The sequence below is a fragment of the Pogoniulus pusillus genome, chromosome 41 (genome assembly GCF_015220805.1).
Source record: "Pogoniulus pusillus isolate bPogPus1 chromosome 41, bPogPus1.pri, whole genome shotgun sequence".
NCBI classification, from domain to species: domain Eukaryota; kingdom Metazoa; phylum Chordata; class Aves; order Piciformes; family Lybiidae; genus Pogoniulus; species Pogoniulus pusillus.
The window spans coordinates 6,789,766-6,808,094 of record NC_087304.1 but is presented as its reverse complement, the minus strand read 5'-3'; the positions used below and the strand labels follow the sequence as shown (position 1 = coordinate 6,808,094).

General features: G+C 66.5%; 2 protein-coding genes across 7 annotated transcripts; both read right to left on the bottom strand.

Moving 5' to 3' along the window:
* Positions 1-69: 69 nt before the first annotated feature.
* CCDC124 (coiled-coil domain containing 124) lies at positions 70-10,783 on the bottom strand. Of its 2 annotated transcripts, none has more exons than XM_064174923.1 (5): positions 10,612-10,783; positions 8,513-8,684; positions 3,779-3,965; positions 2,678-2,792; positions 70-2,076 (listed from the first exon to the last, which is right to left on the bottom strand). In XM_064174923.1, the coding sequence occupies exons 2-5, from the start codon at positions 8,669-8,671 to the stop codon at positions 1,875-1,877; spliced, it is 663 nt and encodes a 220-aa protein (XP_064030993.1). In that variant the 5' UTR covers positions 8,672-8,684; positions 10,612-10,783; the 3' UTR covers positions 70-1,874. The 2 variants fall into 2 exon arrangements, with proteins under 2 accessions (XP_064030993.1, XP_064030994.1); XM_064174924.1 differs by lacking the exon at positions 10,612-10,783 and adding an exon at positions 10,287-10,363.
* Positions 10,784-11,489: 706 nt separating this feature from the next.
* SLC5A5 (solute carrier family 5 member 5) lies at positions 11,490-17,937 on the bottom strand. Of its 5 annotated transcripts, none has more exons than XM_064174909.1 (14): positions 17,329-17,937; positions 17,169-17,234; positions 16,405-16,456; positions 16,199-16,266; positions 15,935-16,089; positions 15,336-15,476; positions 14,321-14,450; positions 13,949-14,037; positions 13,732-13,844; positions 13,242-13,312; positions 12,899-12,985; positions 12,260-12,468; positions 11,835-11,938; positions 11,490-11,726 (listed from the first exon to the last, which is right to left on the bottom strand). In XM_064174909.1, exons 1-14 carry the CDS (start codon positions 17,668-17,670, stop codon positions 11,494-11,496), a joined length of 1,860 nt encoding a protein of 619 aa, XP_064030979.1. In that variant the 5' UTR covers positions 17,671-17,937; the 3' UTR covers positions 11,490-11,493. The 5 variants fall into 5 exon arrangements, with proteins under 5 accessions (XP_064030979.1, XP_064030980.1, XP_064030981.1 ...); XM_064174910.1 differs by having other exon boundaries at positions 11,490-11,723; XM_064174911.1 differs by having other exon boundaries at positions 11,508-11,726; positions 12,260-12,316.
* Positions 17,938-18,329: the final 392 nt, after the last annotated feature.

The following is an 18,329-nucleotide window of genomic DNA, read 5'->3' as shown; positions in this document are numbered from 1 at the left end:
CGAATTAAACCAAGAGCCCCCCCAGAGCAAGCCCAGACCTGCCCCCAGCCCCCCCCAATAAAGCACTGATTTGGTTCACTTCATTTCTGGTTTAATTGGGGTCAAACACAACAAACCCTGGCACAGGAAGGGGCACCCTGGGCACTGCTCCTGTGCTGGGGGCCTGGGGGGGGGCACACACACGGGCCCAGCTCCTTCGACCTGCCTCGGGCACTGGGGGGGGGGGGGGAGGTGAGAAGCCCCCCAAGGGTTTTCTCGAAGCTCTTCACCACCGAAGTGCAAACCTCTCAGCAGCCCCCAGGCTCCTGTGCCACTCCTGCCCCCCCCGCCCAGGGGCAGAGGCCAGGTGGTGCCCCCGCAGCCTGCCTCAGGATGGACCTTTCTGGTTGAGGATCACCAGGAGGAAAGCCCAGGGAGATGCCAAGCTGGGCACCAGCCTCTTGGGCTGGCAGCCTCCATCCTCTCCACACCAGTAAGTGCTGATGGCTCTGGAGCTGCCTGCCCCAGGGCCTGGACCTCGGGAAGGGATTCCACTGCCTCTGGAGCTGGAGAGCAGAGCCCAGGGAGGGGAGCAGGAGGAGGGGAGCAGGAGAGGAGGAGAGGAGGAGAGCAGGAGAGGAGGAGAGCAGGAGAGGAGGAGAGCAGGAGAGGAGGAGAGCAGGAGAGGAGGAGAGCAGGAGAGGAGCAGACAGCTCAGGGAGGAGAGCAGGAGAGCTCCAGGGAGGAGAACTCCAGTGGGGAGAGCTCCAGAGGGCAGAGCTCCAGCAGGAGACCAAGAGAGCTGCAGCAGCAGAGCAGATGTGTGGAAGGAGAGAGGGAGGAGAAGCAAACCTGGAGGCTGCTCAAGGTGAGGGGCAGGACTCTGCCAGGGCTAACCCAGCTTGGCCCTCCCAAGGGACCTCAGTGCCAGGGCCATGGGGTGGAGGGCACCAGAGGTGGTTGGCACACCCCAGCTGGTGGCCTCAAGTGCAGCCAGCAGCCTGCCAGGCTCATTCCTCAGGCCCAGCAGGAAGCCTCTGGCCTGATCCTGAGAGCAGGCAGTGGGATGGGAGAGGCTGCAGCCTCCCTTCCTGGGGAGCTGTTGGGTAGTGTGGGGCTGTAACCTCCTCCAGGAGCCCTCCTGCCCTACCAGCTGTGGGCACGGCCACCAGGAAGGTCACACAGAGAAGCCTGGTACCAGTGCCCTGCGTGGGCTGGGCAGACCCAAGCTGTGCTGCCCTGTTCCTCCTCTTCCCCCCTGGGAGGTTCTCTCCTCTCCACACCTCCCAGCTGGACCAGCCTCTGCCCCCTCTCTGGTGCCTCCTCCCTGGTTCAGCTGGAGGTGACCAACACCAATCCCAGCCTGGGATCATGCTGGGAACATTCCGAGGCTGGCAGCAGCTCAAGTGGCCCCTGCAGGGCACCGAGGGCGTGGGGCAAGCCCAGCAGAGACAGGGCTGGGCTCAGGTCCAGGCTGCGCAGAGGTCTATTGGAGGCTGCTGGCCAAGGTGGAGGTCCCCACAAGCTGCACCTCGGGAGTGCTGCCCACGCCAGAGGTCTGGAAGTGAGTTAGGAGCTGGCTCTGGAGGACAGCAAAGGCCTCTGGAGGTACCAAGGTGGTGTTAGTCTGCCCAGGCTGCTCTGCACCAGCTGCCAGCGGCAGGGGGAGGACAGGCAGAGCCAGCCGGGCCCGCAGGGCAGCCCCAGGGCAAGCTTTGGCCTCCTCCTCATCTTCACACCAAGAAGAGAACGACCAAAAGAAACACCCCCAAAGCCCAGGGGTAGGTGGGGGAGGGCGGGGGGGGGAAGGCAACCAGAAGAGGCTGTTGGTGTCTGCTGCTGGCGCCCAGCGGGGCCCTGTCCGTGGGGGTGGGGGCGGCCGAGCAGCTCCAGTCCTACTTGTGGCTGTTGTAGGCTTTGTGCCTCTGGTTCATGGGGTTCTCTGGGGCCTTCATCCACTCCTTCTTGAGCAGCTGCCGGAGCTGGGACAGACGCATGTTGGGGTGCTCCTGCCTGAGGCGGGGCAGGTGCAGCTCCTCGAAGGCTGTGAACGCTGCCTTCATCCTGCGCTCCGGGTGCCGCTCGCCGCCGCCCACGCTGCCGGCACAGAGCCGCTCAGGGACCTCCGCCCCAGCCCCGCCACCACCGCGGCCGCTAAGGGTCTGGAGGGGACCTCCGGAGATCGGCGAGGCCCAACCTGCCGAGCAGGGGCAGAGCCCAGCGCAGGCTGCGCAGAACACACCCAGAGGGCGCCTGAAGGGCTCCAGAGGAGACTCCTCAGCCCCCCGGGGCAGCCTGTGCCAGGGCTCTGGGATCCCTGCAGTCCAGAAGTTCTTCCTCACATCGAGGTGGAACCTCCTGTGCTGTAGTCTACCTCCACCTCCTCTTGTCCCCTGGTTCAAGTGAGCAGAGCCTGGCCCTGGCCCTGGCCCTTCCTGACCCCCAGCCCTCAGACACTGACATTGATCAGCTCCTTCTCAGCTGTTCCTGGGTGCCCTTCTCTGGGTGCCCCTGCCCTGGCAGAGGTTGGCACTGAATGCTCTCCAGAGATCCTTTCCAACCCCACCACTCTGTGATGCTGTGACCATGAGGGCAGGGCACAAGTCCTGCTCTGTCAGGAGCCAGTGCTGGGGACAGAAGTGTCCCTGGGCTCCTCCTGAGCAAAGTGACACCTCCAGGACATCCCAGTGCCACCTACCTGAGCACAGCAATGGCATCCTCGATTGTCCTGGCCTCCACTGAGCCCTCCTCCAGGACCCTCCTGTTGATGTTCTCTTCCAAGGGGACCTCCAAGTGAGTCTTCTCCTTCTCCACTGTGCAGGCAGAGGGGAAAGGCAGAGCCATTAGCACCCAGTCCAGCCTCAGAGGTGGAGCTGCCCAAAGCTCCCTGCAGAAAGGGCTGAGAGCCCTCAGTGCCAGCCCTCAGAATGCTCAGTGCCAGCCCTGAGAGCCCTCAGTGCCAGCCCTCAGAATGCTCAGTGCCAGCCCTGAGAGCCCTCAGTGCCAGCCCTGGGCAAGGAGAGCTCCTGGCCCTGCAGCCCTGCTCCACCCCCAGGTGACAGGAGGCTTCTTGGTCTCCTCTGTGTGTGTCAACCCCAGGCAGAGCAGAGCAGAGCAGAGCAGAGCAGAGCAGAGCAGAGCAGAGCAGAGCAGGCTGCAGCTGCTTCCCAGCACCTCTGCCCTGCAGCAGCACAGGTGAGGAAGGAGCAGCCCAACCCTTTCCCACTCCACAGCCCCCACCCATGGCCCTCCTGGGCACCACCTGGGCTGCTGGGAAGCTAACTGGGATCTTCTAATGAGAGAAAGCAGTGACTGGCTGAGGAGAAACCAGACTGATGCCCACCCCACTCCCAGGCCTTGCTTAGGCATAGAGCAAGGACACAAACACAGGTGAGAGAACCTCTGCCAGCCTGGGTCTGTGTAACCCAACTCACCACCTCCTTAACCCCTCTGCTGACCTCCTCCAACTCACCTTGCATGTAAGGGAGACTCTGAGACACGGAGGGGGTGGAGAGGGTGGAAGGAAGGAGGGGGAGGGTTGGCTGGAAGGAGGGGGAGGGTTGGCTGGAAGCCTCTCCTGGGTAGTCTGCTGCTGGGAGAGGTTTTGCCTTTCTGCCTTGCTCTGGACTTGGGCATTATCTGCACACAGCTGTGAGCCTCTGAGCCGTGCTGCAGAGATCTGCCTGGCACTGGTGCCAGGCTGTGAGCTTAAACCTTCATTCCTTAGCTGCTGAGCCTGCTCTGGGCCAGTGCCCGGGCGGGGGCAGCGCAGCTGATGCCCAGAGCCACACCACCAGACCTGTGTCCGAGCTCTCCTTCTGCTGCTGGTCTTTCCTGATGGTCTCCTCGATCTGGGCCCTGGTGACTTTGCCTGCGGGGACCTGCTTGGGCGACTTCCCCTTCAGCTTGGAGTCCTCCTCCTCCAGCAGGCGCTGCAGCTCCTTCTTGCGCTCCAGCTGCTCCAGCCTGCGCTTCTCCCGCTCCTCCTGCAAGGCACCAGAGGACCAGGAGGCCTCCAGCCGCAGCTCCCCGCCAGCTGGAGGGACCAGCCCAGCCCTGCGCAGCAGCAGGGCAGCGCTCCCGGCCCGCGGGCACAGCTGGGCACAGCTGGGCACAGCTGGGCAGGGCGCCCTGGACCCTTCCCCGCCCGGCCACAGCCAGCTCCCGGCTCCCCGCGGCGGTGCCAGGCAGAGCGAAACCCAAGCCCCGGCGCGGGGGGGCAGCAGGAGGGGGCAGCAGGAGGGGACAGAAGGAGGGGGCAGCAGGAGGTGCCAGCCGCGGTGGGCAGCAGCCAGATTGCCTTTCCCACTCCAACGAGTGCCAGGAGCTGCGAAGTTCGGCTCCTGCCGAGACAGGAGCTTGGGCTTCCTCCTGCTGCTCCTCCCAGGGGCTGGCAGGAGTGGGCTGAAGCCAGCCCCGGGGAGCCGAAGCAGCTCCTGCAGGCCCTCCACGAGGTGTTCAAGAGCCTCTTGGCCCTCCGAGGCCCTAAGAAGAGGCTGACAAGGCCATGGCACAGTCAACACTGCCCTCAAGGCTTTTCCCCTCCTCCTCTCCCAGGCCCTGTGAGGTCTGGCAGCAAGGAAGGAGCAAGAGAGCAGCTCTGGGGCAGCTGGGGCAGAGCTTTTTGGGGCTGGGTGAGGCACCAGGACAGTTCATGTCCCCCACTGCTCCCAGGGGTGACACCACCACGGGGTCAAACGTTAAGGGAAGAGCTTCACTCCAAGTCCTGCCCTGGGAGAGGGACAACTCCTGGCCCCAGGGCAGCTCAGGGGGTGACCTGCTGGGAAGCAGCTCCAGGGAGAAGGATCTGGGGGTGTTGGTGGGCAAGAAGCTGCTGGAGAGGGTCCTGAGGAGGGCACCAAGATGCTGAGAGGGCTGCAGAAGCTCTGCTGTGGGCACAGGCTGGCAGAGTTGGGGCTGTGCAGCCTGGAGAAGGCTCCAGGCAGAGCTCAGAGCTGCAGCTCAATATCTGCTGGGGAGGGACTGCTCAGGAGGGGCTGTGGGGACAGGCTGAGGGCAGTGGTTTGGAGCTGGAGCAGGGCAGAGTTAGGTTGGGCAGCAGGAGGAAGCTCTGCACAGGGAGGGTGGGCAGAGGCTGGCACAGGCTGCCCTGGGAGGTGTTGAGTTCCCATCCCTGGGGACATCCAAGCTCAGCCTGGCTGTGTCCCTGGGCAGCTGCTCTGGCTGGAGCTGTGCCTGCTGCCTGCGGGGGGTCGGGGAAGATGAACCCTCTCCCTCTCCCTCCCTCTCCCTCCAGCAGTGACCAAACCCTCTCCTACCCCGGGCCAGGGAGGAGCTTTGTTTACTCGACCTTTGCTAGCAGCAGAGGCCCTGATGGGAGCAGCAGGCAGGGAGCAGGCAGGGAGCAGGCAGGGGCAGGAAGCAGAGTTTGCCCTTTGGAGCCCCCCAGGGCCCTGGGCCTTTGTTTCTGCCACTAATGACCAAGGATTTGAGACCTGCCAGCTGCAATAAAGCCTTCAGCCCTTTAATGGCTTCTTTCCACCCTCCTCCTCCCCTCTCCTCGGCCCCAGCTGCTCCCAGGGGGCCGAGGTGAAGCTTTCCTCCTGCCGGGAGCAGCCGCCTGGGGCTGTCTGCAGACCCAAGCGTTTGTGCCCTTTGATGCTGTGTTCTGAGGAGGTTTTTCCTCCTGCTCTTGGCAGCTCTGGAGCCGAGCAGCAGCTCAGGCTCCTCCTGAACCTCACCTGGCTGCTTGGCTCCGAACCGAGTCCTGCCCCGACCTGCCCAAGCCTGCTCCTGGCTCCTTCGGCAGCTGCTGGGGAGGTTTGTGCTGAGGGGGAGGTGGGAAGAGACCTCTGGAGCTCAGCCACTGCACCCTCCCTGCCCAAACAGCGGCACCTGGGGCCATGGGTGGGTGCCCAGGGTGGGGTTGGGTGGATGTTGGACTGGATGATCCCAGAGGGCTTCTACCCAAACCATTCTCTGCTTCTCCAGTGCCAGGGGGCAGCACCAGCCCCTGGCCCTCAGCACCACAGCTCCAGGGCTCTGAGACCCCTCCAGGGGTGGGCACTGCACCACCCCTTGGCCTGGCACTGGGAGCAGAGTCTGGCCTCAGGCTCTTGCCACCCACAGCTCCTTCAGCTCTTGCTGAGCACTGCTCAGCTCCCCCCTGGGGCTGCTCTTCTTGTGCAGGCTCAGCCCCAGGGCTCAGCCTCTGCTCCTCACAGTGGTGCTGAGCAGATCTGGACCAGCTGCAGGAGAAACCTGAGCGTGGAGCTCTGTGCAGGTCTTGTGACAAGTCCCTGCCGCTGCTGCCAGCTCCCTGGCTCCACAAATAGCAACGCAGCTGCAAATGCCAGAGAGCAGGGAGGAGCTGAGCCCAGCAGCTGGGGAAGGCAGGGCAGGAACTGGAGGGGTCCCACAGCTCCCAGTGTGGGGGGGAGGCTCTGTGCCCCGGGAGGAGGGCTCTGTGCCCCGGGAGGAGGGCTCTGTGCCCCGGGAGGAGGGCTCTGTGCCCCGGGATGAAGGCTCTGTGCCCCGGGAGGAGGGCTCTGTGCCCCGGGAGGAGGGCTCTGTGCAGGAGGAAAGAGGTTTCTCTGCACTGGCACAACACCAGGATCCTGCAGGGGCCCTGCAGCTTCTCTTGATAAGACAGGGGGCATTGGGCACAAACTGGCACCCAGGAGGCTCCACCTGAGCAGGAGAAGGTTGTGTGGTGTGAGGGTGCTGAGGCCTGGAGCAGGCTACCCAGAGAGGCTGTGGAGTCTCCTGTGCAGAGCTCCCAACCCGCCCTGGGCATTGTGCCCCTGGGCAAGCTGCTGGGGGTGCCCTGCTGGGACAGGGGCTGGGCTGGCTGAGCTCCAGAGTGGGTAGAGCTGCTCAGCACCAGCTGCAAGGTGCTGAGCACATCCTGCACCACACCAACCCTCCCCTCCTGCAGCCCCTGGCCATGGCCAGCAAGGAGGGCACTGAGGAGCTGGAGCAGGCCCACAGAAGGGCACCAGAGCTGGGGCAGGGTCTCAGAGCAGGGCTGGGGAGGAGCAGGGAGGGAGCTGGGGGGGAGCAGTGTGGGGCAGAGGAGGCTGAGGGAGACCTCACTGCTGTCTGCAGCTGCCTGAGGGGAGGCTGCAGCCGGGGGGTGGCAGGGTTGGGCTCTTCAATCCAGGAACAAGGAACAGGACAAGAGGAAGCAGCCTCAGGGTGCCCCAGGGCAGGGCCAGCTTGGCCATGAGGAACAATTTCTGCCTCTTGAGGCTTGCCCAGGCCTGACCCAGGCTGCCCAGGGCAGTGGTGCAGTGCACAGCCCTGGAGCTGTGGTGCTGAGGGCCACGGGCTGGTGGTGCCCCCTGGCACTGCTGGGCTCAGACTCTTCCAGCCCAGCCCATTCCATGGCTCTGACCCTCCCCAGCAAACTCTCCCCTTCCTCTCTGCCCTGTGCCAGCTGCTCAGCACCACCCAGCCCCAGCCTCGCCTCAGCCTCCTTCAGCTCCTCTCCTCAGCTCAGGTTCGTGCTGCTGGCAGCTGAGAGGTGCCCAGGGCGGGGACGCTGTGAGGAGCAGGCACATCCACAGACCCCGTTCGGGTGCAGCCCAGGCCTGCAGCCCGAGGCGCAGCTCAGTGCTGCCCCCAGCCCGGAGCCGCGGCTGAGGCTTGGCTCTGCCTCTCTGCGGCTCCCAGAGCCTCTCTGCACCGCTCCTGCCCCACGCCTGCAGGAGGCTGCTGGGGCAGCCCCAGACAAGTAGGTCACTGGTGGCTGAGTCTTAAGCAGGGCAACAATGAGTCCCTGTTGCAGGAGGCAATTAGGCAGCATTAAGGGGACTGGGAAGGCGAATTCCAACCCCTCAGCCCACCTTTGAGAGCTGACCTCAGGCAGCTGACCACAGCACACAGCTCCTGAGGGCATGGGGGGCACCTTGGCTGCCTGCCCACCCTGCTAGCAAGCACCCAGTGGCACAGCAGCAGTCAGCCCAGCAGCCCCCTGCCAGCACCCGGCTGGAGGAACCACCTCAGAGGCAACTCAGCTGAGGAGCAGGAGGAGGTGATGCAAATAACCCAGGGAGAGCCCCCAAAGGGCTCCACTCACTGCACACTCAGGGAGGCAGAAGCTGGCAGGAGGGAGGCAGAGAGAATCGTGGGTGGGAGACAGGTCCTGGTGTGGGGCACAGAGAGGTGAGGAGGGAAAGAAACCAAACCTTGTACCCCTGAAGGGTGCTGATGGCTTTGGGGTGCAGAAACCAGAGGAGGAGGGGAGAGAAATAAAAGGGAGGAGGAAGAGGAAGAGGAGGGAGGGAGAGGAGGGCGAGGATGGGAGGAGAGGACAAGAGGTGACCAGGCCATGGGACAGCTCAGCCCCAGGCCCTAAGGCATTGCCACGTCCAAGCCTCCACTGCCTCCCTGAGGAGGACTCCGAGGCCCAGCAGGCTCCCGAGCTCCTCCTCCCTCCCCCTCTCAGCTGCCTTCACCTCCCTGGGAAGCCACAAATTGACCTCTGCTGCCCCAACCCCCAGAGCAGAGCCCCAGGGTGGGGGTGGGGGAGGCGCTGGGGACCCCCGGGGCTGGGTGAGGACCTCGGTACCTTCCTCTGCTCCTTCCTCATCACGTGCTTGTCCTCATCCTTCCAGTAGGCATCCTCCAGCTCCTGCTGCCGCCGGGCATCGGCTGCTGCCTTGGCCTCAGCTCTCCTGGCACGGGCAGCAGCCGACTTGGTGTTCTCCCCCTGGAACTTCTTGGGCATCACTCACGGTGCTCTGGGGAGGCAAACCAAGAGGGTGAGCTCCCCTGGGCAGCACCTCAGGGGTCACTGCCACCCCAGGCAGCAGCAGCAGCTGGCACTGAGAGCCTGGCCCTGGTTTTGGGGTCACTGCCACCCCAGGCAGCAGCAGCAGCTGGCACTGAGAGCCTGGCCCTGGTTTTGGGGTCACTGCCACCCCAGGCAGCAGCAGCAGCTGGCACTGAGAGCCTGGCCCTAGGCTTTGGGGTCACTGCCACCCCAGGCAGCAGCAGCAGCAGCTGGCACTGAGAGCCTGGCCCTAGGCTTTGGGGTCACTGCCACCCCAGGCAGCAGCAGCAGCTCTCAGCCCTTTCCCCCCTGCCTCACTCTCTTTAATGACCCTGGGCAGAACAGGCCCAGCAAGATCCCAGCTCAGGCAGGGGGATCTCTGCTCGCCCTGCCCCACATCCTCAGCAGGGCAGTCCCCTGCTGCCTCATTAAATAGTTCTGAAGCCACCAATTAAGCTGCTGAGTTGCTGCTACTCAGTTAAAAGCAGCAGCACTTTGCAAGCCCCAAATCCATCTGCTGGTGCTGCTGGGACCAAAGGAGCTGCCAGCACTGGGGGATGGAGCAGAGCAAGCAGGAGGGAGGCAGCAGGGAGGGCAGGAGGGCAGCAGCCAGAGGGAGCTGCAGAGGTGCTGAGAAGAGCTCCTGAGGGGCAGCAAGGCACAGGGCAAGGTCCTGCAGCTGGGTCAGGGCAGCCAAAGCAGTGTGGGCAGGGATGGAGAGAGAGGATCCTGCCCCTCTGCTCTGCCCTGGGGAGAGCTCAGCTGCAGGGCTGGGGCCCAACAGAAGGACCTGGAGCTGCTGGAGAGGGTCCTGAGGAGGCCACAAAGTGATCTGGGCTGAGACCCCTCTGCTGTGGGCACAGGCTGAGAGCTGTGGCTGCTCAGGCTGGAGGAGAGAAGGCTCCAGGGAGAGCTCAGAGCTGCAGCTCAGCATCTGCAGGGGGCTGCAGGCTGGGGAGGGGCTGCTCAGGAGGGGCTGTGGGGACAGGCTGAGGGCAGTGGTGTGAGATGAGAGCAGAGCAGAGCAGAGTGGCTGTGAGGAGCAAGTTCTGCAGCAGGAGGCTGCTGGGACACTGCCACAGGTGGCCCAGGGAGGTGCCTGAGGCCCATCCCTGGAGGTACTCAAGGTGAGGCTGGAGGGCTGTGGGCAGCCTGCTCCGGTGGAGGCTGTCCCTGGGCCGGCAGGGCAGGGCTGGGGCAGCTCTGGAGGCTCCTTCCAGCCCAATGCATTCTGTGACTCATCTGGACCAAAGGCCACAGGGTCCCGGCCACGGCAGCAGCCTCGGAGGGTGCAGGGCGCCCGAGGGCTGTGCAGAGCCTGTGCTGGGGCTGAGCCCTCTGCTGCTACCATCGGCTGGGGGGGCAGCGGCGGGGGGGGGGCAGCGGGGGGGGGGGGGGGGGGGCGGCGGCGGGGGGGGGGGGGGGGGGGGGGGGGGGGCGGCTGGGTGTTGGCTTCGCCCCCCCCCCCCAGGGGCTGCTGCCACGGCCCAGCCCCCGGTCCAGCCTGCCCCGCAGGCCGGCAGCTGCCGCCGAGCCCCCCCTGCTTGTCACAGCGTCCGCAGCAGCTCACCGGGGCTCGGAGCCTCCCAGAGCATGCCCTGGGACTGCCCCTCCACGGCGGAGCCTTCGCTGCTTCCTCCTCCGCCACTGCAGACCTCCCCCGGCCCTGCCCCGCCCGGCCCCGGCAGAGCCCCCCCGCGCTCCGCTGCCCTCTGCCGCCCCCGCCCCCGCCCCCGCCGCCCCCCGGGCCCAGCCCTTCCCTCTGCTCCCAGCCCTCCCCGTCCCGGCCTCTTCCGCCCTTCCCCCTCCTCCTGGTCCCCTCCGCGCCCCCTGCCCGCTCCGCCCCCGCCCGGGCCGGGCCCGAGCCCCCCCCCGCCGCCCGGGCCCGCTCCTACCGGCGGCGGCCGCCCCGCCCGTCGCGCCCTGAGTGCGTCACCGCTGCGCGCCGCGGCCGCACCGGAAGGGGCGGGGCGAGGCCAGGGCTGGGTCCCGCGGGCGCCATCTTTGTTGAGGGCAAGGCCTGCTCCGGCCGCAGCCAGGCCCCGGCGGAGCCCCGCGGGGAGCGGGAGGCAGCAGCGGTCGGAACGGCAGCTCGTGCCGCACGGCAGCGCCCGCAGCGCGGCGGAAGCACCGCGGGACCCCCTGCGGTCCGCGCCGCTCCGCCTCCCGCCCCTGACCGCCACAAAGATGGCGGCGCCCCGGGCAGGGCGTGGCGAGGCGTGGCTCCGCCCCCGGTGGGCGGGGCCTATAGGGGGTGTGTCTCTGCCTGTCATGGGCGGGGCCTAGGAGGTCACTGCCCCCTGCTGGGTGGGGCTTAACGGGGTGTGGCTCCTTGCTCCCTGGGGGGTGGAGCGTAACAGAGTGGAGCTGTCACGTGATGGGTGGGGCTGAATAGGGCGTGGTCTGTTGTCACCAGGTGGGTGGAGCTAAACAGGACAAACCCCACAGCCACGTGATGGGTGGGGCTTAGCAGGGTGTGGCCTTTGCCAGCTGAGGGGCGGGACTTACCGGGGTGGGGCTGTCAGAGGACGATGGGGGCGTGGCTGGGGCTGGCTGCTCCCCGGAGGCCCCTTCCAGCCCCGCCCACGCCAGGGCGTGGCACCTTGGCCCCGCCCTGCACCCTCCCCACGCCCCCCGCCTGTGCCCCCAGCTCGACTCTGCAGCCCCCAGCTGGGCTCCGCCTTTATTCGGGACAGGGAGCGGTGGGGGCAGGCCCCCCCGCGCCCCCCCCGCGCCCCCCGCCGCGCCCCCGCCCCCCCCCCCGTGCCCCCCGCGCCCTACACGTGGGTCTCCCGCAGCAGCAGGTCGGTGGCGCTGGCAGGCTCGGGGGGGCTCCGCTCTGCTCCCTCCTCCCCATGCAGCCTCTGCGGCAGCGCCTGGGGGGGCTCAGCCTTGCCCGGGGGCTCCTCCCCGCGGGTCTCGGCGCCCGTGGGGGCCACGGAGGAGCTCTGCCTGGAGACGTCTGCCCACAGCACTCCGGGGGGCAGCTGCCGCCGCTTGCGCTGCCCTGCTGGAGAGGGGGCAGGGGGTGGGGGGGGCTGCGGGGCCGAGCTGGGGACACCCCCCCCCAGCGCCCCCCTCCGAGCTGGGTCCTGTCCCCACCCGGCCCCAGCCTCACCTGGCAGGGAGCTGAGCAGGAGCCCCCCGAGCACGGTGGTGAGGGTGCCCAGGGCGCCGTAGTACAGGTAGGAGATGGCATAGAAGTCCCCAAGGATGGGCGGCCTGGCACGGCAGAGGGGGGCATGGTGGTGAGGGCACTGCTGCGGGGGCACAGCGAGGGGGCACGGCAGAGGGGGGCATGGTGGTGAGGGCACTGCTGCGGGGGCACAGCGAGGGGGCACAGCAGAGGGAGGCACAGTGAGGGGGCACTGCTGTGGTGGCACAGTGAGGGGGCACAGGGCAGTGCCATCATGAGGCTCAAAGGCAGTGCTGTGACATCACAAGGAGTGAGGTCAGTGCTGTGACGTCACAGTGAACAGGTACCGCAGTTTGTGACGTCACAAGGATTCCCCCCACACACACCCCCCTCCCGCAGCCTCTCACCGTGGGGGGGTCGGGGGGCCCTGGCCGGGGGGGTGCAGTGGTGCCAGGCCCAGGGTGCTGTTGGTGCCAGCGGTGAGGTTGTAGGGAGGGCAGAGGGCTCCGGAGGTGGGCAGCACCCCCATGGTGCCCTCGCTGGGGGGGTACAGGGTGCCCCCCACTGCCACCCAGAAGGAGAGGGCAAAGCCAGCGGCCAGGCCCCCCAGGACACCCTGCAGAGAGGAACGGGGGGGGGAGCAGCCTGGGGGGGTGCAGACCCCAACCCAACCCCCCCAGCCTGAGCCTCGGGGCTGTGTGGTACCTCCAGCCCCCCCCCCAGCCCCCCCCGGGACTCGGGGAGCAGCTGCACCTCCAAAGACATCTCCCCCCCCCCCAGACCTGCCTCCCCGGGCTCAACCCTGCACCCCCAGGGCCCCACAGCCCCCCCAGGACTCAAGGCCAAGCTGCACCCCCAAATCCCCCCCAGCTTTGGGACTCCTGCACTTCCCCCCCCCCCCCCTCGAGTCCCTCCCCAGGGCTCAGGGCTGTGCTGCCCCCCAGAGCTCCCCCAGCCTGGCACTCACCCCTGCACCCCCACCCTCCCCAGCCCCACCAGACCCCCCCAGCCTGGCACTCATGCCCAGCCTGTGCCCCCCGACTCACGCCGGTGCTGCAGTGGGGCACGAAGATGCCCAGCACGAAGCCCCCCAGCAGGGGGCCGCTGATCACCCCCATGACGGTGAAGGAGCCCTGGAAGGGCACCCAAAGCTGTGCCCACTGCCCCCTCCTTGGCACTGGGGGAGGGGGCACGGGAGGGGCACAGAGGGTGAAGAGGAGGATGGAGCTTGGCACTGCCCCAGCCCCCTCCTCTCGCCTGCACCTGAAGGGCTCTCTGGTGCCCGCTGGTGTGTGGCAGGGTCCTGCTTGGCTGGGCACAGCTCAGCAGGCACCGTGGCAGGGGTTGGGGGGGATGAGCAGGATCAGGCTGTGGGTGCTGGGGACTCACCTGCAGCACCCCCCCGCCCAAGAGTGATGCCAGGGCTGCCACCGTGATGCAGGAGGTGCCATAGATGAGAGCTGTGGGTGAGATGGGAGAGGCTCAGGGGCTTGGCATGGCATGGCACAGAGTGACACAGTGTGGCATGGCATGGTACAGTATGGCACAGCATGAGGTAACAGAGCACAGCACAGCTTGGCACCACAGCATGGCAGAAATGAGTGCCATGCTGGATGGAGGAGGTTGGCATGGCATGGCAGGGCATGGCATGAGATGCCATATTCCAGGCTGGAGTAGCAGTGCATGGCACAAGATGGCACATCACTGACTGGGGTGGCAAAGCACAGCATGGCGTGAGGCTGGGGTAGCATGGCATAGAATGACACAGCATGGCATGAGATGGCATAGCACAGGATGAAGAAGCAAGGCATGGCACAGATGGCACTGCATGGTACAGCATGGCCTGGCCCAACCCAGCCCACTCCCAGTGCCCACTCACACAGCCCCTTGGAGATGAGTGCCAGCCTCCGTGGTGCCAAGGTGGGCAGCCTGGGCTTGACAATGTCCTCGAGGGTGACAGCAGCCATGGCATTGATGCTGGTGGAGGCCGTGCTGGGGCACAGGCAGGTGGCACAGCTCAGCCCCAGCACCCAGCTGGGGGTGAGTGGCATGGGGTGGGGGTGGGGAGATGCCCCTCAGGGTGCCCCAATCCTCACCTGAGGGTCCCACTGTAGGCACAGGCCAGGAACAGCCCTGGCACCCCTGGGCACGTCTGGAAGATGTCAAGCACCAGGTAGGGCATGTACTGGGGAGGGCAAAGTGTCTGTGCCAGGGTGTGGATGGGCACCAAGGGGTCTTGATGGGAACCCAAGGCTGAGATGGGCACCCAGGGATCTTGATGGGCACCCAGGACTGAGCTGAGCACCTGGGGGTCTCAGTGGGCACACAGGACTCTTGGCAGGCACCCAGAGCTGAGATGGGCACCCAGAGGTCTCTATGGGTACCCAGGGCTGAGATGGGCACCCGGAGGTCTCTATGGGCACCCAGGAGTCTGGAGCTTGGTGCCCAGGGCCGGGGGGGGCTGGTACCTGGTCGGGGGCCGAGATGTAGCCGGCGAGGAGGGGGTCACAGTGCTGGTAGAGAGCAAACATCACCAGGCCACAGCCCACGGCGCAGCCAACCACGCAGAACAGCCCCACTTGATTCACCAGCAGCGCCCTGCGGGGGGGCAGCGGCTGAGGGCAGCCCGGGAGGGGCCCAGGGGCCAGGCAGGGTGAAAGGAGCCCTGCAAAGGGCCCTGCGAGGGGGCAAGGTCCAGGCAGGGCCCAAGTGAGGCTGCAGGGTCCCCATCCAAGGCTCCGTGCAGGGGTGAGGAGGTGGTGCGGGGGGGGCAGGATCGGTGCAGGGGTGCAGGGCCATGCCAGGGTGCTGAGACTATGCAGGCTCTATCCAGGGGTGCAGGGCCCAGCAGGGGTGCAGAGTTCATGCAAATGCAGCCCCCATGGAAGGGTGCAGGGGTGCAGGGATCGTGCAGGCTCTGTTCGGCAGCGCAGAGTCCATGCAACATCCAGGCAGGGGTGCAGAGTCCACGCAAATGCAACACCCTGCAGGGTCTGTGCAGGGGTGCAGGGTCCAGGCAGGGGTGCAGGGTCCGTGCAGGGGTGCACGGTCCGTGCAACACCCGTGCAGGGGTGCAGGGTCCGTGCAGGGGTGCAGGGTCCGTGCAGGGGTGCACGGTCCGTGCAACACCCGTGCAGGGGTGCAGGGTCCAGGCAGGGGTGCAGGGTCCGTGCAGGGGTGCAGGGTCCGTGCAACACCCGTGCAGGGGTGCAGGGTCCAGGCAGGGGTGCAGGGTCCGTGCAGGGGTGCAGGGTCCGTGCAACACCCGTGCAGGGGTGCAGGGTCCAGGCAGGGGTGCAGGGTCCGTGCAGGGGTGCAGGGTCCGTGCAACACCCGTGCAGGGGTGCAGGGTCCAGGCAGGCACTGAGCTCCCTGATGGGCACACGCAGAGCTGCAGCCAGCTCTCGCCCCGCGCTCCAGGAGCAGCCTCTCTCCCGCATCCCAGGCGGAGCAGGACCCCGCGGCCGCCCCCGGCGCACTCACAGCCTGGCGTCCCGCTCGCTGCGGCAGGCCACATAGCGCTGCACCTGCGCCTGGTTGACGCCGTACATGGAGAGCCAGACCAAGGTGCCCCCCACCAGGAAGGTCCACACCGTGTAGCGGCTGCGGGGGTCCAGGCTGAAGCTGGGGTGGGGGCACTCGGTGAGGCGGAGGGGGGGGGGCGGCACACTCACAGTCACTCACTCACTCACACGCGGTCACTCATTCACTCACACTCATTCGCATACACTCACTCCCTCCTTCCCTCCCTCTCTCCATCCCTCCCTCACTCCCTCCCTCCTTCCCTCTCTCCCTCACACACATTCACTCCCTCCCTCACACACACACACACATGGTCACTCACACTCACACTATCAGTCACACACACACACACTCACACTCACACTGTCACACACACTCACACTCTCACACACACTCACACTCTCGCTCTCACACACTCATTCCCTCCCTCCCTCACACACACACACACATGGTCACTCACACACACTCTCACTCTCACACACACTCACACTCTCACACACACTCACACACTCACACTCTCACTCTCACACACTCATTCCCTCCCTCCCTCCGTCCCTCACTCGCCGAAGTTGAGCCTGGAGCCGTTGGCGGCGATGGCGAACACTGCCCCGGGGCCCCCGACCAGCAGCGCCCCGCGGATGATGACGGCCATGAAGCCGGAGAGCATCACGAGCACCTGGAAGACGTCGGTCCAGATGACAGCCTTCATCCCGCCCTGCGGCAGCCGGAGCCGGGGGTCAGCGCTGGGCACCCTCCAGCCCCCCCCCCCCCCCCCCCCCCCCCCGGGACCTCTCCCCCCGCCCGGCGCTCCGCTCCCCTCTCACTATGGTGGTGTAGAAGGTGCAGATGACTCCCGTGGAGAGCAGCGATGCCCAAATGTCCAACCCGGTCACTGAAGGAGAGCAGCAGGCGCTGGGCACAGCCCCGGGGGGCACACAACACCCGGGGGGGGCAGGGAGGGAGATGCCCCCAAGCCAGGGACAAGGACACGGCGTGGAGCAGCCCCCCCCCGGCCCTCCCCCCACCGCACCTTGGTTGAGGATCAGGGCTGGGGCGTAGATGACGATCCCTGTGTAGAGCATCTGTGGGAGGAAGGGCAGGGGGTCAGTGCCACATCCTGTGGGCACCGTGGGCACCGTGGGCACCGGGCAGGAGATGGCTGCACCGGTGGGCACAAGGACAAGGTGTGGTGGTGCTGCCCAAGCACAACCAGTGGGAGGTTCTCGTCCCAGAGCTCCCAGCAGGAGCTCTTTGCTCTGAGCCCTGGAAAGCAAAGGGGCTCGGTGGGCACCCGGGGCTGTGCTGGGCACCTAGGGGTCGGGATGGGCACCCAGGGCTGAGAAGAGCACACAAGGGTCTGGATGGGGACCCAGGGATCTTCATAGGCATCCAGGGTGAGATGAGTACCCAGGGGTCTCAATGGGCACCCAGGAGACTTGATGGGCACCCAGAGGTCTCAGTAGTCACCCAGGGGTTCCTGATGGGCACCCAGGGCTGAGAGGGACACTCAAAGGTCTTGATGAGCACCCGTCACGCAGGCGCCGTGGGCACCGTGGGCACCGGGCAGGGGACAGCTGCCCATGGGTACAAGGACAAGGTGTGGTGGTGCTGCCCAAGCACAACAAGTGAGAGGTTTTCAGTCCAAACAGAGCTCCCAGCAGGAGCTGTTTGCTCCCAGCCATGGAAAACACAAGCCCGGGAGGGCAGGAGGAGGCTTCGCTGGCAGGCAGCATCCAACCCCCCCTTGCCAAGCCCCCACTGCCCCCAGCCCAGCCCTGCCCCGCGGGCACCCACCGTGGCCACCACATACTGCAGGGTCCCGCACAGCCTCACGCTCCTGCTGAACCTCCGCTCCAGGTACTGCGGACGGGGGGACAAAGGGCAGCTCCTTGGCACCATCCCAGCCCTCGGAGCGGGACGTTCGCGCCCACCCCCGCGCCCACTCCGTGCCCACCTCGTAGGTGCTGGTGAGCCCCAGGCGGTAGAAGACAGGGAGGAAGAGCTGGGCGGTGAGGAAGGTGTTGAGCAGCTGCCCGAAGCACATCCAGAGGAACTTGGCGCCGTAGCGGTAGCACTCGGCTGGCACCCCCAGCACCTGGACGGCAGACATGAAGCTGGCAGAGAGCGAGAGCCCCACGGGCAGCGCCGACATGCGGCGCCCCCCCGTGAAGAAGTCCTCCGGGGTCTGCTGACCGCCCCTGGCCAGGCCGTGGAAGAGGCCAATGCCGGTGGAGCTCAGCAGCATCAGGCCGAAGACTCCGTAGTCCCAGAGGCTGAAGGTCAGGCGCTGCGGCATCCGCGCCCCCGCGGGCCCTGCCGCGGCCAGCCTGCGGGCTGGGGAGAGGGGCAATGGGGGGAGGGGGCACGGAGGGGATGTGGCGCCCGCGGCGGGCCCGGGGCACGGTGGCACTGCCGCGTCTGAGGGTGGGCAACCTGGAGGGGGAGGAAACCAACTGGAGGTTACCAACTGGCGTCTGGTGTGCGGCAGGGAGGACCAAGCAGGGAGTGGAGAGGGTGGCTCCGTGCCATCCCGTGCCACCCGCCCTTTGCCATCCCATCTGGCTCGTCCTGCCCCATCTCATCCCATCCTTCCCATCTCACCTCATCCTGTCCAATCCCACCAATCCCATCCCATCCACTCAGTTCTAGCCCATCCCATCCAATCCCATCTCATCCTGTCCCGTGTCTCATCCTACCCATCTCATCCTCTCCAACCCCATCAATCCCATCCTACCCATCCCACCCATCCCATCTCGTCCCACCCATTCTGTTCTGTTCTATCCCATCCCACCCATCCCATCCCATCCCATCCCATCCCACCCATTCTGTTCTGTTCTATCCCATCCCATCCCATCCCATCCCATCCCATCCCATCCCATCCCTTCTGTTCTATCCCTTTCCATGCCAGTCCCAGGAAGGTCTGTGCCCAGCACTGGGCTGCAGGAGAGGGCAGCC

Excerpts from the sequence above, each read along its gene's own strand:
- CCDC124 (XM_064174923.1), bottom strand. The coding sequence starts at position 8,671 with ATGCCCAAGAAGTTCCAGGGGGAGAACACCAAGTCGGCTGCTGCCCGT. Across the intron at positions 2,793-3,778 it reads GAAGGAGAGCTCGGACACAG|TGGAGAAGGAGAAGACTCAC; the intron begins GTCTGGTGGTGT and ends CTGCCTGCACAG. Across the intron at positions 2,077-2,677 it reads GATGCCATTGCTGTGCTCAG|CGTGGGCGGCGGCGAGCGGC; the intron begins GTAGGTGGCACT and ends CTGTGCCGGCAG.
- SLC5A5 (XM_064174909.1), bottom strand. The coding sequence starts at position 17,670 with ATGCCGCAGCGCCTGACCTTCAGCCTCTGGGACTACGGAGTCTTCGGC. Across the intron at positions 14,038-14,320 it reads ACATCTCGGCCCCCGACCAG|TACATGCCCTACCTGGTGCT; the intron begins GTACCAGCCCCC and ends TGCCCTCCCCAG. Across the intron at positions 11,939-12,259 it reads GGCCCCCCGACCCCCCCACG|GCCGCCCATCCTTGGGGACT; the intron begins GTGAGAGGCTGC and ends CTGCCGTGCCAG.